The 18,200-nt window shown below is 51.4% G+C and overlaps 2 protein-coding genes and 1 long non-coding RNA gene across 3 annotated transcripts; 1 reads left to right on the top strand and 2 right to left on the bottom strand.

Annotated features, from left to right (window-relative positions):
• Positions 1–11: 11 nt before the first annotated feature.
• On the bottom strand, positions 12–1,704 carry TMEM223 (transmembrane protein 223). Its single transcript, XM_033205516.1, has 2 exons — positions 1,320–1,704; positions 12–605 (listed from the first exon to the last, which is right to left on the bottom strand). Exons 1-2 carry the CDS (start codon positions 1,633–1,635, stop codon positions 313–315), a joined length of 609 nt encoding a protein of 202 aa, XP_033061407.1. The 5' UTR covers positions 1,636–1,704; the 3' UTR covers positions 12–312.
• On the top strand, positions 600–14,693 carry LOC117080442. Its single transcript, XR_004435827.1, has 3 exons — positions 600–954; positions 3,615–3,619; positions 14,679–14,693. It is a non-coding gene; the product is annotated as an uncharacterized LOC117080442 (long non-coding RNA).
• NXF1 (nuclear RNA export factor 1) lies at positions 1,765–17,971 on the bottom strand. Its single transcript, XM_033205509.1, has 21 exons — positions 17,809–17,971; positions 16,292–16,478; positions 15,918–16,071; positions 14,069–14,152; positions 13,833–13,937; positions 13,624–13,704; positions 13,445–13,514; positions 13,214–13,302; positions 12,979–13,086; positions 12,265–12,374; positions 10,417–10,453; positions 8,899–8,967; positions 8,763–8,818; positions 8,055–8,162; positions 7,881–7,939; positions 7,655–7,770; positions 7,489–7,531; positions 6,595–6,667; positions 5,911–6,093; positions 2,234–2,294; positions 1,765–2,111 (listed from the first exon to the last, which is right to left on the bottom strand). The coding sequence occupies exons 1-21, from the start codon at positions 17,834–17,836 to the stop codon at positions 2,073–2,075; spliced, it is 1,860 nt and encodes a 619-aa protein (XP_033061400.1). The 5' UTR covers positions 17,837–17,971; the 3' UTR covers positions 1,765–2,072.
• Between the last annotated feature and the right edge of the window lie 229 nt (positions 17,972–18,200).

The following is an 18,200-nucleotide window of genomic DNA, read 5'->3' as shown; positions in this document are numbered from 1 at the left end:
AAACTTAGAGGTACTGTTAGGCAGCTGCCCTAGGGATGGCTGCTCCTTTATTTGTTATTAATGAATCTTAACCTCCTTGTGTGACCCTGGTGGTTACTCCATTCTAAGATTGGCTTTTTTTTTTTTTTTTGTAAATACAGACAAGGTCTCGCTATGTTGTCCAGGCTGGTCTCAAACTCCTGGGCTCCAGCAGTCCTCCTGCCTTACCCTCCCAAAGTGCTGGGATTACAACGTGTGAACCAACACACCTGGCTCCCCAAGGTTCAGTTTCTATCCCCCTGTTGGAGAGGTGAGTGACTTGAGGTCGTTTCTTCACAAGCTCCGGTAGGCACCCACAGTGTTGTCAAAGAGTTTTGTGTTAGGGAAGTGTCCAGCTTTGTCCAAGAGGAAATAGAAGCGTCGGCCTTTGACTTTCAGAGGTAGCATGGCAGGGACTTCATCCCGGTGGGCCATGCAAGATACCTGCTTCAAAGGAACTGTGAAATGGGCCCACAAGCCAAAAGGGGCGTGAGTGGTGAGGGTCACCTGCTGCCCTCCAGCTCGAAGCACCACTGAGCGCACGGACCGGAGAGAGAAGAGAAGACCAGCACCGAGTATGAGGGCTCCTGCAGGAAGGGCAGAGATTGGGGTGAGGGGTTTTCACTGTACATCTAAGTACCAACTTTTCCAGTGCCCTCTGAATAAGAAATCTTGGGGATGAAAGTAATATTTACTGAGCTTGAGACTGAGTTTCGCTCTGTCGCTCAGGCTGGAGTGCAGTACTGAGCTCTTATACACCCCAATCCTGTTATTCCTCCCAACAACTTTTGTAGACATTTAATGGGAGGACGAAGAGCTTTAAGGACCTTGCTCAAGGTCACAGAGTAAAGGGGAGACCTCAGCCTAGATTATGACAGGGCACGGCGCTCAGGGACACACGTGTTTCGCTTTTTTTTTTTCTGAGACCGGAGTGCAGTGGCCTGATCTCGGCTCACTGCAACCTCTGCCTCCCGGGTTCAGCTGATTCTCCTGCCTCAGCCTCCCGCGTAGCTGGGATTACAGGCGCATGCCACCGCGCTCAGCTAAATTTTTGTATTTTTAGTAGAGACGGGGTTTCATGGTGTTAGCCAGGATGGTCTCAAGGTCCTGACCTAGTGATCCGCCCCCCTCCGGCCTCCCAGCATATGAGCCGCCACGCCCGGCCAGTGTTTCGAATTTCTGTAGGCTTAAGCCCGCCCATCACTCTTGTATAGGGAGCCCCCGACTCTCCCTGTCTGTATAGAGAAGGTCGTGTCCCGTCACCCCACGTTGCCATAGTGGGAAGCCAGCCCACGTCTTACCAATGGCGCCGCAGCCGACGGCCAGACCATAGCGCCAGAGAGCGGAGCGCAGGTCGAAGGGGCCGCGGTTTGGGACCTCCGCATCCAGAGGCTTCACCGGGACCGGGGGCCTGGACACGACTACCACAGCCAGGGAGGCCCAGAAGACGCCCTGGCCCGCGCAGAACAGCCCGAGGATGGTGAAGAAGCGGCCCCGATCATGCTCAAAGAGCAACACATCCCGTTGCAGCGTCGCGCCTTGCAGGGGCCGGCGCGTGGGCAGGGGTCGCAGCACAATAAGCAGCCCCGTGGGCCACCGCCTCCAAGGCACCGCCATGGCCAGCCGACTTCCGGGGTGGGACTTCCTGTCGCGGAGCCGCCTCCCGCCCTCCCTGGGCGCCCCAGCTAGAAGGCCCGCCCTCCCGCTCAGGGCTGGGAGGAGACAACCAATCCAGAACGCAGAACACAAAATACAACATCACTCTTTATATTAAAAAGTAAGGAGGTCCTGGGGTTAAGTACACAAAGCACCTAAGTCCTTCGGGTAGTTTAGTGTCAGTTCTACAAAGTAAGCTTTGGCTTCCGGGCATCAGTGAGGCTCAATCTTCTGAAGGCTTCCAGGGCAGGCGAGGAGAGGGATCAGGCAGCCCTCCCTCCCTCGGTCACAGTCAAGGGGCGGCCTAGGGCCAGACAGGAGGAGATGACAGACGACAACCAGACGGTAATATCCAAGGACTATTTACAGGGGGAGCTGCTTCTGGGGCATGACTACAATCACTTCATGAATGCCACTTCTGGGATCTCGCCCTTGGCCTGGAGAAAAATGAAGGTCAGTAGAGGCAGGTCTACCATCCCCACTCAGCAACCCCAGCTAACCTGACCTCCGGAAGGCCCAGAGATCCTAGTCTTTTTGTTACTGTATTTCCAGACCTTACCTTGAGATGAGTGAAGGCCTGGGCAGATCTGGTGTAGTCCCAGTTGTTGTCCTGAAGGCACCTGGAGTGGAAGAACAGGCAGCTCTGTAAGAACTCTGACCCCTAAGGCCGGGCGCGGTGGCTCAAGCCTGTAATCCCAGCACTTTGGGAGGCCGAGACGGGCGGATCACGAGGTCAGGAGATCGAGACCATCCTGGCTAATATGGTGAAACCCTGTCTCTACTTAAAAATACAAAAAACTAGCCGGGCGACGAGGCGGGCGCCTGTAGTCCCAGCTACTCGGGAGGCTGAGGCAGGAGAATGGTGTAAACCCTGGAGGCGGAGCTTGCAGTGAGCTGAGATCCGGCCACTGCACTCCAGCTGGGTGGCAGAGCAAGACTCCGTCTCAAAAAAAAAAAAAAAAAAAAACCTCTGACCCCTAAATGCCAGTTGGAAGTCCATTCCATAAAAGCACCCAAGTTTGCCAACAAACATGTACATTCTTTTTTTTTTTTTTTTTTTTTTTTGAGATGGAGTCTCGCGCTGTCACCCAGGCTGGAGTGCTGTGGCCGGATCTCAGCTCACTGCAAAGCTCCGCCTCCCGGGTTCACGCCATTCTCCTGCCTCAGCCTCCCGAGTAGCTGGGACTACAGGCGCCGCCACCTCGCCCGGCTAGTTTTTTGTAGTTTTTAGTAGAGACGGGGTTCCACCGTGTTAGTCAGGATGGTCTCGATCTCCTGACCTCGTGATCCGCCCGTCTCGGCCTCCCAAAGTGCTAGGATTACAGGCTTGAGCCACCACGCCCGGCCAACATGTACATTCTTATACATCCTTGCACTATTTATACAAATGAGAAATTAGTAAAAGTCCAAATATTCTACCAATAGCTTATCAAAGATAAGGAATATTAAATAGCTGTCAAGAAGCCCAAGATAGTTTTTACAGTGGTAGGGAAAGATGTTCATGGTGTAAGTAAAGAAACTAAGTTGCAGAACAGTATATGAAAAGGAACTTCCATTTGCCTTTAACATTTTTTTTTTTTTTGAGACGCAGTCTCACTGCTGCCCAGGCTGGAGTGCAATGGCGCGATCTCGGCTCACTGCAACCTCTGCCTCCCCGGTTCAAGTCATTCTCCTGCCTCAGTCTCCCGAGTAGCTGGGAGTACAGGTGCCACCATCATGCCCAGCTAATTTTTGTATTTTTAGTAGAGACGGATTTCACTATGTTAGCCAGGCTGATCTCGAACTCCTGACCTCGTGATCCGCCCACCTCGGCCTCCCAAAGTGCTGGGATTACAGGCGTGAGCCACTGCGCCCGGCAACCTTTAAAAATCTTTATGCTAATTTATGCACAGGTAAATTTTTTGTAGACTATCAGGGTTTTTTGGTTTTTTGTTTTTGAGACGGAGTCTTGCTCTGTCACCAGGCTGCAGTGCAGTGGCACGATCTCAGCTCACTGCAACCTCCGCCTCCCGGGTTCAAGCAATTCTCCTGCCTCAGCCTCCCGAGTAGTTGGGACTACAGGCATGGACCACCAAGCCCCACTAATTTTTGTATTTTTAGTAGAGACAAGGTTTCACCATGTTGTCCAGGATGGTCTTGATCGCCTGACCTCATGATATGCATGCCTCAGCCTCCCAAAGTGCTGGGATTACAAATGTGAGCCACCTCGCCTGGCCAACTATTAGGTTTTTTTAAGCAGCCAAAAGTTTTGCCTTTTGAAATTTCAGGAACCCAGGCATGGTAACTTACACCTATAACCCCAGCACTTTGGGAGGCCTAGGTGGGCAACATGGCGAAACCCCATCTCCACAAAGAAATACAGAAAAATCGGCCGAGCGCGGTGGCTCAAGCCTGTAATCCCAGCACTTTGGGAGGCCGAGACGGGTGGATCACGAGGTCAGGAGATCGAGACCATCCTGGCCTACACGGTGAAACCCCGTCTCTACTAAAAATACAAAAAACTAGCCGGGCGAGATGGCGGGCGCCTGTAGTCCCAGCTACTCGGAGGCTGAGGCAGGAGAATGGCGTAAACCCGGGAGGCGGAGCTTGCAGTGAGCCGAGATCCGGCCACTGCACTCCAGCCTGGGCGACAGAGCAAGACTCCGTCTCAAAAAAAAAACAAAAAAAAAAAAAAAAAAAAGAAATACAGAAAAATCAGTCAGGTGCTGTGGCCTATGCCTGTAATCCCAGCTACTCAGGTTACTCAGGTACCTGAGGTGGGAGAATGACCTGAGCCCTAGCAGTTGAGGCTGTAGTGAGCTGTGATCACACCACTGTATTCCAGCCTGGGTATCAGAGTGAGACCCTGTCTCAAAACAAACAAGCAAGGCCGGGCGCGGTGGCTCAAGCCTGTAATCCCAGCACTTTGGAGGCTGAGACGGGCGGATCACGAGGTCGGAGATCGAGACCATCCTGGCTAACACGGTGAAACCCCGTCTCTACTAAAAATACAAAAAACTAGCCGGGCGAGATGGCGGGCGCCTGTAGTCCCAGCTACTCGGGAGGCTGAGGCAGGAGAATGGCGTAAACCCGGGAGGCGGAGCTTGCAGTGAGCCGAGATCCGGCCACTGCACTCCAGCCTGGGCGACAGAGCAAGACTCCGTCTCAAAAAAAAAACAAAAAAAAAAAAAAAAAAAAAAATACAGAAAAATCAGTCAGGTGCTGTGGCCTATGCCTGTAATCCCAGCTACTCAGGTTACTCAGGTACCTGAGGTGGGAGAATGACCTGAGCCCTAGCAGTTGAGGCTGTAGTGAGCTGTGATCACACCACTGTATTCCAGCCTGGGTATCAGAGTGAGACCCTGTCTCAAAACAAACAAGCAAGGCCGGGCGCGGTGGCTCAAGCCTGTAATCCCAGCACTTTGGGAGGCTGAGACGGGCGGATCACGAGGTCAGGAGATCGAGACCATCCTGGCTAACACGGTGAAACCCCGTCTCTACTAAAAATACAAAAAACTAGCCGGGTGAGGTGGCGGGCGCCTGTAGTCCCAGCTACTCGGGAGGCTGAGGCAGGAGAATGGCGTGAACCCGGGAGGCGGAGCTTGCAGTGAGCTGAGATCCGGCCACTGCACTCCAGCCCGGGAGACAGAGCGAGACTCCGTCTCAAAAAAAAAAACAAAAAAAACAAACAAGCAAATAAAAATCTGGCTGGGCGCAGTGCCTCATGCCTGTAATCCCAGCACTTTGGGAGGCCACGGTGGGCAGATCACGAGGTCAGGAGTACGAGATCAGCCTGGCCAACATGGTGAAACCCCGTCTCTACCAAAAAAAAAAAAAAAAAATACAAAAAATTAGCCAGGCATGGTGGCATGTGCCTGTAATCCCAGCTACTCGGAGGCCGAGGCGGGAGAATTGCTTGAGCCTGCGAGGCAGAGGTTGTAATGAGCCAAGATCGCGCCACTGCACTACAGCCTGGGAACAGAGCAGGACTCCATCTCAAAAAGAAAAAAAAAAAAAGGTGGCACATGCCTATAGGCCCAGCTACTCTGGAGGCTGAGGTGGGAGGATAGCTTGTGCTCAGCAGTTAGAGGCTACAGTGAGTTATGATCACCACTACACTCCAGCCTGGATGACAGAGCAAGAACTTGTCTCTATAAAGAAAACAAAAACACACACACAAAAAACCATCAGGAGCTCTGATTATTTACTACTGGCCCTACTTCAGTTCACCCCATCCTACACATGCCCAGTACTCACTTCTGGGACCACTCGAGGTTCATGCCAGACTGGGTAGAGAATGCTTGCAACATTTCCTGCTGCTCTGGAGAGAGGGTGGGCACTGGGCTGGAGGAAGGCGTGGGTGCAGGCATAGCGAAGGCTCTTTGGATCTCTTCAGAACTGGCATTCCGCACAAATAGCTCGTCGTTTACAATACATAGCCTTGAGGACAAAGAGCACTTAAAAAGCTAGACAGATAACGTCATCCTCCCAACATCATTCCTATTCTCTGATTCTTTCAATATCCACAAGGTTCCCCCCCTCCCACTCTTAGCTATTGTTACCTTTTATCATTTATCCCCTCCCATGGAATCAGTGTTTGGAAGGATTATCTACCAAACACACTAGAGTTCTCCCAACCCGTGGACAGTTCTTAGCTCTTTTATTCATCCTTACGACAAACTCAGGAAGTGAATATTGTTAAATGAATTTTCAGATGAGGCAGCAGCCTACTTGCTGGAAGTAGTGGAGCCAGGGTGAAAACCCAGATGGTACAATTCCAGAGCCAAGCTATTAACTAACTGGCTCTTAACTACTATGTGAGCTTTCTCTGATTTCCTGTTGCCTTTCTGAAATCACCCCAAAGACTGACTCTACCTTCCAATCACCACACTGTTGGCCATGATTAGGACTGGTATCCAACGTGAAAAGCAGAATACTTACCCTGAATTGCTAGCAGGAACAGCAATGAACGTCCGGGTGAAGGCTCGCAAAGAATCCCGGGACTTTCCGTCCACTGCAATGAGAACAGCAACGACACCTTAGGGTCACTAGTGCTTTATGTTTACAAACGGCTTCTTGAATCATGGTCTTCTTTGATACAAAGAATCCTAGCGGGTCAGAGAGGGATGATTAAGTATGTAAGGGTATGAGGGAAGCAGAGGTGGGGTGAAGGGTCAGGTCAGAAAGGACAATAGTAATAACTACGGCCGGGCGTGGTGTCTCATGCTTATAATCCCAGCACTTTGAGAGGCCAAGGCAGGTGGATCCCGTCCAACATGGCGAAACCCCGTCTGTACTAAAAATACAAAAATTAGCTGGGCGTGGTGGTGCGCGCCTATAGTCCCAGCTACTTGGGAGGCTGAGGCAGGAGAACCAGTTGAACCCAGGAGGCGGAGGTCGCAGTGAACCAAGACTGCGCCACCGCACTCCAGCCTGGTGACAGTGCGACTCCGTCTCAAAAAAAAGTAATTACTTGTAAGTCACTTCAGTTACTTCCTATAGCACCACTATGAGATGGCTATTACTTAACCCCAACTTACAAATAAAGAATCTGTCTTAGAGGTAATGTTACTTGTCCACAGCCCCACACAACCAAAACGGGGATGGAAACTAAGAACTGCCTGACTCCAAAGTCCTCCTAATCCCCAGGCTTTTCCCATATCCAGAAAGGACAGGTGGAGAAGTAGGCCAAGCCAAGACGGCTTGGGTTCAGAATGGGAGAAGGCGCTCAAAAAGAAAACGGGAGAGAAAGTAGCTGGGAAGCTAAGAGTGCTGAGGAAAATTCCAGCTGGGGGTGGGGCCATGCTACAAACTCAGGACTCCAAAGATTCTTACCTTCCTTGAAGACTCCATTGACAGAAAAACACAGCAGTGTGCTCTGAAAGAGAGGCAGCATCGGGTACAATGTACACTTCTCAGAGCCTGAGTGCCCCCCCTTGTCTATTAAATGCCACCCCCACCCCAATTTTAGGCTTCTGTCAGGGCACCAACAGGAGCTTACTGTCTGGGCGCTTATGTCTACGACGAAGGAATTGACGTCATGCTGGGTTTTGGGCAACTCGTTGAGGAAGGCAACAACGTTGAGACGCGTGTGCTTCAGCAGCCGGAACCGCAAGGCTGTGGGTGGAGGAGAAAGCTCAGTGGTGCTGCCACACACTCCTGAGTTCTATGACTGATTCCTTCCCATACCCTTTTCCCATCGTATTTTGTTCATATCACACACTTACTAGGGTCTTTAAGCTTCTTCACATTTCTGCTATCCTTGAAATACTCTGCCAAGCTGCTTCTGGGGGAATAAGAGGAATGGACGTGGTGTTCAGAGCAGTGCTGCCAGCAGGTGCTGCCTTGTATCTGCTGGGAAACCCAGTGGTCCCGGGGAGATTCTGGGATGTGATACTCACCGGGCAGGGTTCTGAGGAATGAAAGGAATGCTCAGGGAACAGCAGGCCCCATCATGGTAGGCATCCAGGAGCCCTTGCCGATCTCCAGAGTCATAAATTGCATAGTACCTATGGGAAAATCAAAAGAGAAAGTATGGACTATGTGGTCTAGAGCCATAAAAGGACCCAGTAGCTCCCAAGAGTGAGTTGTGGCCGGGCATGGAGGCTCATGTCTGTAATCCCAGCACTTTGGGAGGCTGAGGCAGATGAACAGCTTTTGCCCAGGAGTTCAAGACCAGCCTGGGCAACATGGTGAAACCCTGTCTCTACTAAAAATACAAAGAGACGCGGTGGCTCACGCCTCTAATCCCAACACTTTGGGAGGATAAGGCTGGCGGATCATGAGGTCAGGAGTTGGAGATTAGCCTGGCCAACACAGTGAAACCCCGTCTCTATGAAAAATACAAAAATTAGCCAGGTGTGGTGGCACACGCCTGTAGTCCCATCTACTGGGGAGGCTGAGGCAGGAGAATCACTTGAACCCTGGGAGGCAGAGGTTGCAGTGAGCCAAGATCACATCATTGCACTCCAGCCTGGGTGACAGAGTGAGACACTGTCCAAAAAACAAACAAATAAAAAAAAAACAAGAGTGCGGCTGAGGTGTGCCTGGGTCTGCCCACCTTTCCCTGCCAACCCCGGGGTGGAGAGAGGGGGCCCTGGGATACTTACTGTTGTAGGAAGTGCAGGACCAGACTCTTCAAGTTTTCTGTTCCAAAATAGCTTCCCTGAAATCAAACAAGATATTAGGAACATGGAAGTAGTATTCTCTCCACACATAAATTCTTACTCAGTCCATGCTTCCTACCTTGCAGGGCGGTAACGTCGTGGGGGCTTCAACATCAAAGGCAATTGGCGGGGGTAGCTCATGGCCATCCTGTGGAAAGGAAGTAAAAGTTGACAGTGTAGACTGGGCAGTGGCTCACACCTGTGATCCCAGAACTTTGGGAGGCCGAGGCAGGCAGATGGCTTGAGCCCAGGAGTTTTAGACCAGCCTGGACAACATGACAAAACCCATCTCTACAAAAAAAAAAAATACAAAAATTAGCTGGGCGTGGTGGTGTGTGCCTGTAGTCCCAGCTATTTGGGAGGCTGAAGGGGGAGGATCACTTGAGCCTGGCAGGCGAAGGTTGCAGTAAACTACGATTGTGCCACTGCACTCCAGCCTGGATGACAGAGCGAGACCCTGTCTCAAAAAACAAAAAAGAAAGTTGACAGTTTAAACCAGAGAGAAAAAGGCTGGATGCATAAGTAGACTAAAGAACTGAGAGAGAGAAGGATCAGAAGTCACGTATAAAAGCATCATGAAAAGTATCCAGGAATCTAGGCTGGGCGCAGTGGCTCACGCCTGTAATCCCAGTACACTGGGAGGCCAAGGTGGATGGATTAGTTGAGGTCAGGAGTTCAAGACCATCCTGGCCAACATGGTGAAACCCCCGTCTCTACTAAAAATACACAAAGAAATTAGCCGGGTGTTGTGGCACATGCATGTAATCCCAACTACTCGGGAGACTGAGGCAGGAGAATTGCTTGAACCCAGAAGGCGGAGGTTGCAGTGAGTCTAGATTGCACCACTGCACTCTGGATAACAGAGCAAGACTCCATCCAAAAAAAAAAAAAAAAAAAAAAAATAAGGGCCCGGCAAGGTGGCTCACGCCTATAATCCCAGAACTTTGGGAGGCCAAGGTGGATGGATCACCTGAGGTGAGGAGTTTGAGGCCAGCCTGGCCAACATGGTAAAACCCTGTCTCTACTAAAAATACAAAAATTAGCCAGGCGTGGTAGCACGTGCCTGTAATCCCAGCTACTCAGGCTCAGTAAGCTGTGGCAGGAGAATCGCTTGAACCTGGGAGGCGGAGGTTGCGGTGGGCTGAGATCGCGCCGTTGCACTCCAACCTGGGTGACAAGAGTGAAACTCCGCCTCAAAAAAAAAAAATAGGCTGGGCGCGGTGGCTCAAGCCTGTAATCCCAGCACTTTGGGAGGCCGAGGCGGGCGGATCACAAGGTCAGGAGATCGAGACCATCCTGGCTAACACGGTGAAACCCCGTCTCTACTAAAAAGTACAAAAAACTAGCCGGGCGAGGTGGCGGGCGCCTGTAGTCCCAGCTACTCGGGAGGCTGAGGCAGGAGAATGGCGTGAACCCGGGAGGCGGAGCTTGCAGTGAGCTGAGATCCGGCCACTGCACTCCAGCTTGGGCGACAGAGCGAGACTCCGTCTCAAAAAAATAAAAAAAATAAAAAAAGAAAAAGAAAAAGAAAACTATCCAGGAATCCTTGTGAGTGGGAGACACTGTGCTTGTTAGAATGAAAAAATTATGGACTTACCAGGCGTAATAACTTGGGAAATCGTTCGCGAATGGCGCTGTCAAGAACGGGACAGAAGTGAGTGATGCTTCAGAGCCACCGTGCCTCCTGGGCTGCTCTAGGAGCAAATATACCAAACCCGAGGGACAGCCCATCCCATCCTGCTCATCCCTCCACTCCCTCCCAGCCTGTGCTCAGGGAAAAATGGCCCCACTCCCCACCTGACCCGGGGCACCCAGACATGGACTGCCTTGAAGGCTGTCTCTTTTCTCTCTGCCTGACCCTGAGTGTCAAGGAGCAGTACTCCAAGCCTAGGCTTTAAGCCCAGGACCTCTTTCCCCCCCTGCCCCCCTTACCTTCCACCTACTCACCTGTGCAGCCCCGGGAGGAGGGAATGGGGTGGGAGCCCAGGGGCTCCGCTGCCTCACCAGGTATCCATCAGTTCTGCCAGGTCTGGCCTTGGCCAAGACCCAAACACACCACAGGGATGGCACAGGATGTTGGGGCAGGGAGATGAGCAGGTGGGGCTCAGGAAGAGGAGAAGCCAAGGAGTAAGAAAGGAGAGGAAAAGGAGGAAAAAGAGAAAAAGGCAAGATGGGGCAGGGGCAAGGGAGAGACGAGGAGGTATAGGAGACAGAGAAGAAAAAGAAAGAGAAAGCAAAGAAAAACGGAAAAGAACTACAAGGCAAAAAAGCATCTAGAAAAATGAGGGAAAAAAGGGAGAAACTGACACAGCCCTTTCTTTCAGCTGCCCCATCCCTGCGGTCCAAGGTAGAAATGAGAAGCAAATCCTTGCTGTGGTGAGTGGGCCCTTGCTGTTGGCCAGGCCTCTGTCAGCTACCTGGGTCCCGATCTGAACTGGGCGTGGGGAGCAGAGCAGCCACGGGGGCAGGAGACCTCCCTCAGAAGGTGTGAGGGTTCAGGCCCTTGCAGGATTGTGGGGGTGAGGGTCCATGCCCCACCTCTGTTGCCCCCAAGTTATCTCCTGATGGCCCCTCTGCGACTGTGCCTGTCTTAGGTTGTTCCTTCCCTAAGGAATCTTACCCGTCTCTGGCTAACCAGCCATCCACCGGGGCCAAACAGGGTGACGTGCAGTGTGTGAGTGAGGGAGAGGCAGCGCCCCCGAGGGGGTCAGTTCTCTGTCTCCTTAGTAGCCTATGCCCCCGTGGCCTCCACGCCCAGCACCTGCCTTGGGATTCCCTCGCCTGCTGGCGGGGCCCCAGCTCTGATCACGTCTTGGGGAACCCAGGTTTATTCTTCAGGGAGAGCCCAGCTCACAGCACTGGGCAAGATAGACAGATTGCATGCCACCAGCCCCTAGGAGGCCTCAACCTCAGCATGGGCAGGAATGCCCAGGCAACAACCCTGGGCAAGTGGATCCTGAGAAAAGGGTCCCTCTTCCCGCAAGGGCAAGAGGGACCATCACAATACAAAGGACGGAAGGCCCATCTCAGTAAGGAAGTCCCAGGTAGGGAGGGCTTCCTCAGCCCACAGACATCAGGCTCTTGGTATAAGGCAACCCCATCTATAGGGTATGTACAAAATACCCTCTGGTCAGAGTAGAAAGGAGAGATGCCTTTCCTGGAACAACAGGGTAGGGAGATTCTAGAAAAGGTTGTGTTCAGGAAGAAAGAGAAAAGCCACAGACCCAGCAAACAGATAGTCAGGTCAAAAGAGAAGAGAAAGGATCTCAGGACAAAGCTGGAAGACATAGACAGACCAAAGTGGGGAGCACGTGATCCTCCCAAAGGACAGGTGGTTCCAGCTCAGGGCTGCACATCTCCGCAGACGGGCCCTGGTCAGGATGCATTAGCTCAGCCTCCCAGGGGGTGAAGGTCCCCAGGAGGGGAGACACAGGCTACAACTGACCTGATGTAGGTGGACTGGTCTCGGAAGGTGTCACACAAGGAGTTTCCATCGAGCCAGAGCTCTTCTAGTTTCAGCCCCTTTATCTTGTCCAACTCCCGCTCAGACTTCAACTGCAAATGGTAGAAGGAAAAAAGGGAGGAGACCCTGGTGAAGACAGCCAGCTGGATCCCCATACCCCCAGTCCCTATGCTTAGCTCTGAAATCTTCTTTTTTAATCTCTTAAAATTTTCTTTTTTGGCGGGGGGACAGGGTCTCACTCTGTCACCCAAGTTCAGTGCTGTGGCATGATCATAGTTCACTGCAGCCTCAAACTCCTGGACTCAAGAGATCCTCCCACCTCAGACTCCTGGGTATCTAGGACTACAGGCATATGACATCATGCTTGACTAATTTATTTTTTAAATTAAAAAAATTTTTTTGAAACAGGTTGCTCAGGCTAGAATGCAACGGCGCAATCATAACTCACTGCAGCCTTGAACTCCTGCGCTCCAGCAACCCTCCCACCTCAGCCCCCAGGAGCAGCTTGGACGACAGGCATGTGAACTCCTAGCCTTAAGTGATCCTCCTGCCCTGGCCTCTCAAAGTGTTAGGATTACAGTCGCAAACCAGCACATCTGGCCCAAGTTCTCTCTCTTGCCTCTTGCCATCACCGGACAAACTCTCTACACCCTCTACCCATCCCTTCAAAAATGTAGCCGAGCGATCAATTCTCACTTCATTTCCAGAAAGGTTTAGGATCTTCAGGTTGGGCGCCTTCTGAACAATGCTAGACATGTCATCCAGCCTGTATAGCCTGTTGTTGCTCAAGTTCAAGGACAACAGCTGTGAGGAGAAAAGAGTTTAGGGGAAGCACCACCAGCAAGTGGATCACAGACGAATCTGCCCTCCAGCCACAACCTATCTAACCCACCCTGCTTCCTCATGCCTAATACTGGGCCAAAGGCCTTACCTCAGGGATGTTCTCTTCAATGATCCTCAGGGTAGCTGCCATACAGCTTCTGCGATTCAGGACAACATCAATGTTTTGGGCCACCAAATCTTCAGGAAGCAGAAGGGAAGGAAAGGGAAGGCTGAAGGGCTTGCCCAGGGCAGCATTAGCAGTAAAACATCCTCAAACTTTCCCTCCCTGACAGATTCCACCTTGTCACCACCTATCTGAGAACTACTGCTGTCAACCAACCTGGGTCTGAACGGAGGCCCTTGAGGTCAAGGGCTTGCTGGGAGCCATCGTATCGTTTGCTCATGATCAGCTACAGAGGTAAAAGAAGGGTTTAGTGGTCACTGGGGTGGTATGAGTGGGGTGGGGTTGTGAGAAGTGGTAAGACTGGGTTGGAAACATCTAATTTGAGCCTGCCTCACCTTTAGCTGTTCTACTTGTTCTGGCTTCAGTTCATTCAGTATAGTGTGGGGTGGAGCAGAAGAGTTGATAATGATAGATATCTGGAGGGAAGACACAAAGGGCACAGAAAACTCGAGAGAAGCCTAAGTCACAAGACCCAGACCAAGACCCAGTCCCTGCTCTGAGCACCAACTTCCACCTCCAGCCAAGCCAGGCCCTTTAAACACACCCTTCGGTTCTCCCGATCCAAAATCTTATAGTTGACAGCCTTCAATGCAGAGGCAGTGCTGGCGTCCTCAACGAAGAACTGGGCCCGTGTATTCTCATAGTGAAACTGCAAGAGGAAACAGGAGCATTACACTGGGAGTCCAGAGACCCTTGGGGAGGGGCATTACACTGGGAGTCCAGCTTGCCCCTTCACCATCCCGGATGCCTGGCCAGCCAGCCACTCAGGCCTTGTCTTACCTCAATAGGGGTGAAGGGCACACTGCACTTGCTCTGAATCATGCTCAGGAGCCATGCCTTATCATATTTTCTGCCATAAGGAATCTAGCAATGAGAGAAAAATAAAAGAAGGGAACGATAAGTATGGCTGAATAGCAGACCCAATACAATCCCTTTTATACCTTCTACCAAACTTTAAAAGACTACCTAAAGAAAGGACCAGTACCAGCTTTTCTACTTGAGACATACATAGATTCTTTAACTTCCTTTCTGTCTACTTACACTTGCTATATTCTTTTTTTTTTTTTTTAGACAAAGCGTCGCTCTTGTTGCCCAATCTAGAGTGCAATGGCACGATCTCAGCTCACCGCAACCTCCGCCTCCCAGGTTCAAGCGATTCTCCTGCCTCAGCCTCCTGAGTAGCTGGGATTACAGGCACGCCTGACTAATTATTTGTATTTTTAGTAGAGATGGGGTTTCACCATGTTGGTCAGACTGGTCTCGAACTTCTGACCTCAGGTGATCCACCCGCCTCGGCCTCCCAAAGTGCTGGGATTACAGGCATGAGACACCACACCTGGCCAACACTTGCTATATTTTCTTAGTAACAGGGCCTCACTCTGTAACTCAGGCTGGAGTGCAGTGGTGCGATCATAACTCACTGCAGCCTTCATCTCTTGGGCTCAAGCAATCCTCCTGTCTTAGTCTTCTGGAGTAGCCAGGACTACAGGCATGCACCACCATGCCCGGCTAATTTTAAAATTTTCTGTAGAGAAGGGGTCTTGCTGTATTTCCCAGACTGGTCTTGAACTCCCAGCCTCAAGTGATCCTCCACCTGGCCTCTCAAACTGCTGGCATTACAGGCATGCGCCACTGTACCCAGTCCACTTATGCTTATAATCCCTCCAAAAAAAAAATCAATTTTTTTAATTCTAAAAGTTCCAAGATATTATTTACACCTTGCCTGCCCCTCAGAGAACTCCAGGGACTCCAAGCCCCATACTCAGCCTGAGCCAAATGAAGACATCCAGAGGAATTACTCCTTCCACAACCACAGTTTTCATATTTCTCTTCCACCCCTTCTCTGAACCTGCTCTAAGGTGTTGGAAGATACTGATTCCTAGGAGAAAAGATAGATACTTGACTGTGGCATAATCAGCTAACAAGAATAATTTTTGGGCTGGGCGTGCTGGCTCATGCCTATAATCCCAGCACTTTGGGAGGCCAAGGCGGGCGGATCATGAGGTCAGGAGTTCAAGACCAGCCTGGCCAATACAGTGAAACCTCGTCTCTACTTAAAATATAAAAATTAGCCGGGCGTGGTGGTGGGTGTCTGTAGTCCCAGCTACTCGGGAGGCTGAAGCAGAAGAATCGCTTGAACCCAGGAGGCGGAGGTTGCAGTGAGCCGAGATCACGCCACCACACTCCAGCCTGGGTGACAGAGCAAGACTCCATTTAAAAAAAAAAAAAAAAGGGGCCGGGTGAGGTGGCTCAAGCCTCTAATCCCAGCACTTTGGGAGGCCGAGGTGGGTGGATCACGAGGTCAGGAGATCGAGACCATCCTGGCTAACACAGTGAAACCCCGTCTCTACTAAAAAATACAAAAAACTAGCCGGGCGAGGTAGCGGGCGCCTATAGTTCCAGCTACTCAGGAGGCTGAGGCAGGAGAATGGTGTGAAACCGGGAGGCGGAGCTTGCAGTGAGCTGAGATCCAGCCACTGCACTCCAGCCTGGGCGACAGAGCGAGACTCCATCTCAAAAAAAAAAAAAAAAAAAAAAAGAATAATTTTTGTGGAATAAAATTAAACATCTCCACTCTGAGCATGGCCTCCTATCTCTACTGTACCATCTACTTTCTCAAAGTACTTACTGTAATCTTGAACCAGTTCTTTGAGGTCCCATCCTGGCTGGTGCCAGCCCCTCCTCTCTCTGGAGGAGCTCTGTCTCTCCGCACAGTAACATGAATGCGATCTCGATCATGCCAAGTATCACCCCGACGGTTAGGTCGGGTGGTATAGGGGTTGCTGTGGGTAAACAGAGAATAAAATGACCACAAAGGCTAGGAAAGTCTTCTCAAAGACCTTCCTGCACTGTGTTGGTGGGACTAAACTAAGATTGTTCAATCACTAAGCTAGTCCTGGCATTTCTCACTATAACAGGTAGGAAGGGAAATGACATGGACAGTAAAAGGGCCATATAATCTCATGAGCCACTAAATTCAAACCAGACCAACTGGTCACTTACTATCGTACTCGGGGACCATCCTGGGCATCACTCATTGCCACATCTCCATCATCTTCCTCCAGGCGGGAAGACCGAATACCAGAACCGCCTCTTCCAGACCTACGGTTTCCTTCACCATATTTCCACCGGAAGGGACCCCGGCCTTTTTTCTTTCTTTGAGGGAAATTAACGCGTTCATCATCATGTTCTGGAGTTAGAAACAGGAACACAAATTAGAAGTAACTGGTCCGGCTTGGTGTGGCAATCATAGTTTCTACTCTGAACTATTGGAAGAGATACACACTAACTACACAGGCCATCTCCATGCAAACTCCGCTGCCTGTCCACAGGAAAGAACCCTCTCTGTGGGAGGTCAGCATCAAGGAAAAGTTATTGGAAATCTGTGTAGGACTTTTGAAAAATGAAGTAGAAACTGGAATTAGAAGCAGAATGTATAAATGTGAGACCCAAAAGTGTAAGTGAACACAAATCAGACCCCTGAAAGCCACCTGAAATCTGCCACTCAGTACTTTGTCTATACAGTCCAGATGCCAGTTACAAATATGATCAGTTTAAGGATCCTCTAAAAATTCTCCTTGTTCTCAAATTGCCACTTTAAAGTTTTCTGAAGAGCTCTTCGATTCCTTGGCCAGAAATGCCCTTTAACTCGGGAGACAATTTCTAGACTCAGGCTCTAGTGGTAGTGCCAGGCTAGGGTGCTTAACCAGGGACCCTGGAATCCAGGAATATGATCTGATTCATGCTGTGTAGGACTAGCGTCTTAAAAAGGGTCCCTAACTCCCAAAAGAGATCTGCCTAATACCGAGCACTGTGTAAACAATGAATCTCAACAAATGACCCTAGGAAAAAAGAACACGGAAGGCGCAGCTAACATTCACTGAGAACTGTTCTCCAGTACCGGCCACTATGCTTCAGGCACTTGATAGGAATGATCTCATCCCCCCTACGCCCCCCTCTTTAAGAAACACTGTTGTATTCCACTTTAAAGGGGTGGAAGAGGAGAGTTTTAAATTCACGGTTTCAACCTCCACCATGCACTCCTAACTACTACAAAGAACTAACACCCAGTGTAGTGTTCAGACTGGAATATCCAGTTGATGTGTAAGTCTCGAATATTAAGCCAAAGCCCAGGCCCGAGGGTTCAAGACAGACTGGACGCAGTAAAAAATAGGGCACCAGGGCAGCCCACGAGTAGGGCACTAACTCACATTAAAGGAAGAGTCAGGCCGCCAAACCGAACTGACAGGCATCAACCACCCACAAAGTTCAAAGGAATCCCGTCTCCCTACCCCCAAGCCACCCGCTCCGAGCCGCAGGTCCCCCAACACCAGGATTCCAGGAGGAATCCAGGAGTCAACAACTCGGTAATCCACCTCGAGTACCCCCGACCCCCCGCGCGCCGCTCCCCGCGGACGCCGGGCCCCTGGCGGCCTCACGCCCCGGGGGCTGAGGCCTAGGCCGGCACCGCCCACCCGCGCCCCAGATAGCCGGTTCCCGACCCGAGGACCAGCACTGACCGCTGTACGACTTCCCCTCGTCCGCCATGCCACAGCGAAGAGCAAGGGCGGGCTCAAGCGCTGGCCGCTACGCCGGCAAACGACCGAACGCCAAAGCGCTCAGGACCGAAGCGTCCCTACGCCGGGCGCCACCGCATTTATATAGCAAAGCACGTCGCGCGGAGCTGACGTCCCAGGCTGGGGGCGGTGCCGCCGCCCGGAGAAAGCGTGACCCCCTGCGCGTGCGCAAACTTAAGGCCGTCGTGCGAGGGGCGGGACCTGACCCTCCGCGCCCCGCCCAAGGCCTGAGCTTGCGGAACCCGTGCTGGTAGCTAGCAGGTCCCCGCATCTTTTCCTCTGTCCGCTGACGCTGCTCTGGCAGCTTCAGAGTTAGTGCTAGAGCACAGTGCTGC

Source organism: Trachypithecus francoisi, unplaced genomic scaffold (genome assembly GCF_009764315.1).
Source record: "Trachypithecus francoisi isolate TF-2019V2 unplaced genomic scaffold, Tfra_2.0 Lachesis_group8, whole genome shotgun sequence".
Taxonomy (NCBI): Eukaryota; Metazoa; Chordata; class Mammalia; order Primates; family Cercopithecidae; genus Trachypithecus; species Trachypithecus francoisi.
The sequence above is the reverse complement of the archived record's forward strand: the minus strand, read 5'-3'. Positions and strand labels throughout refer to the sequence as shown.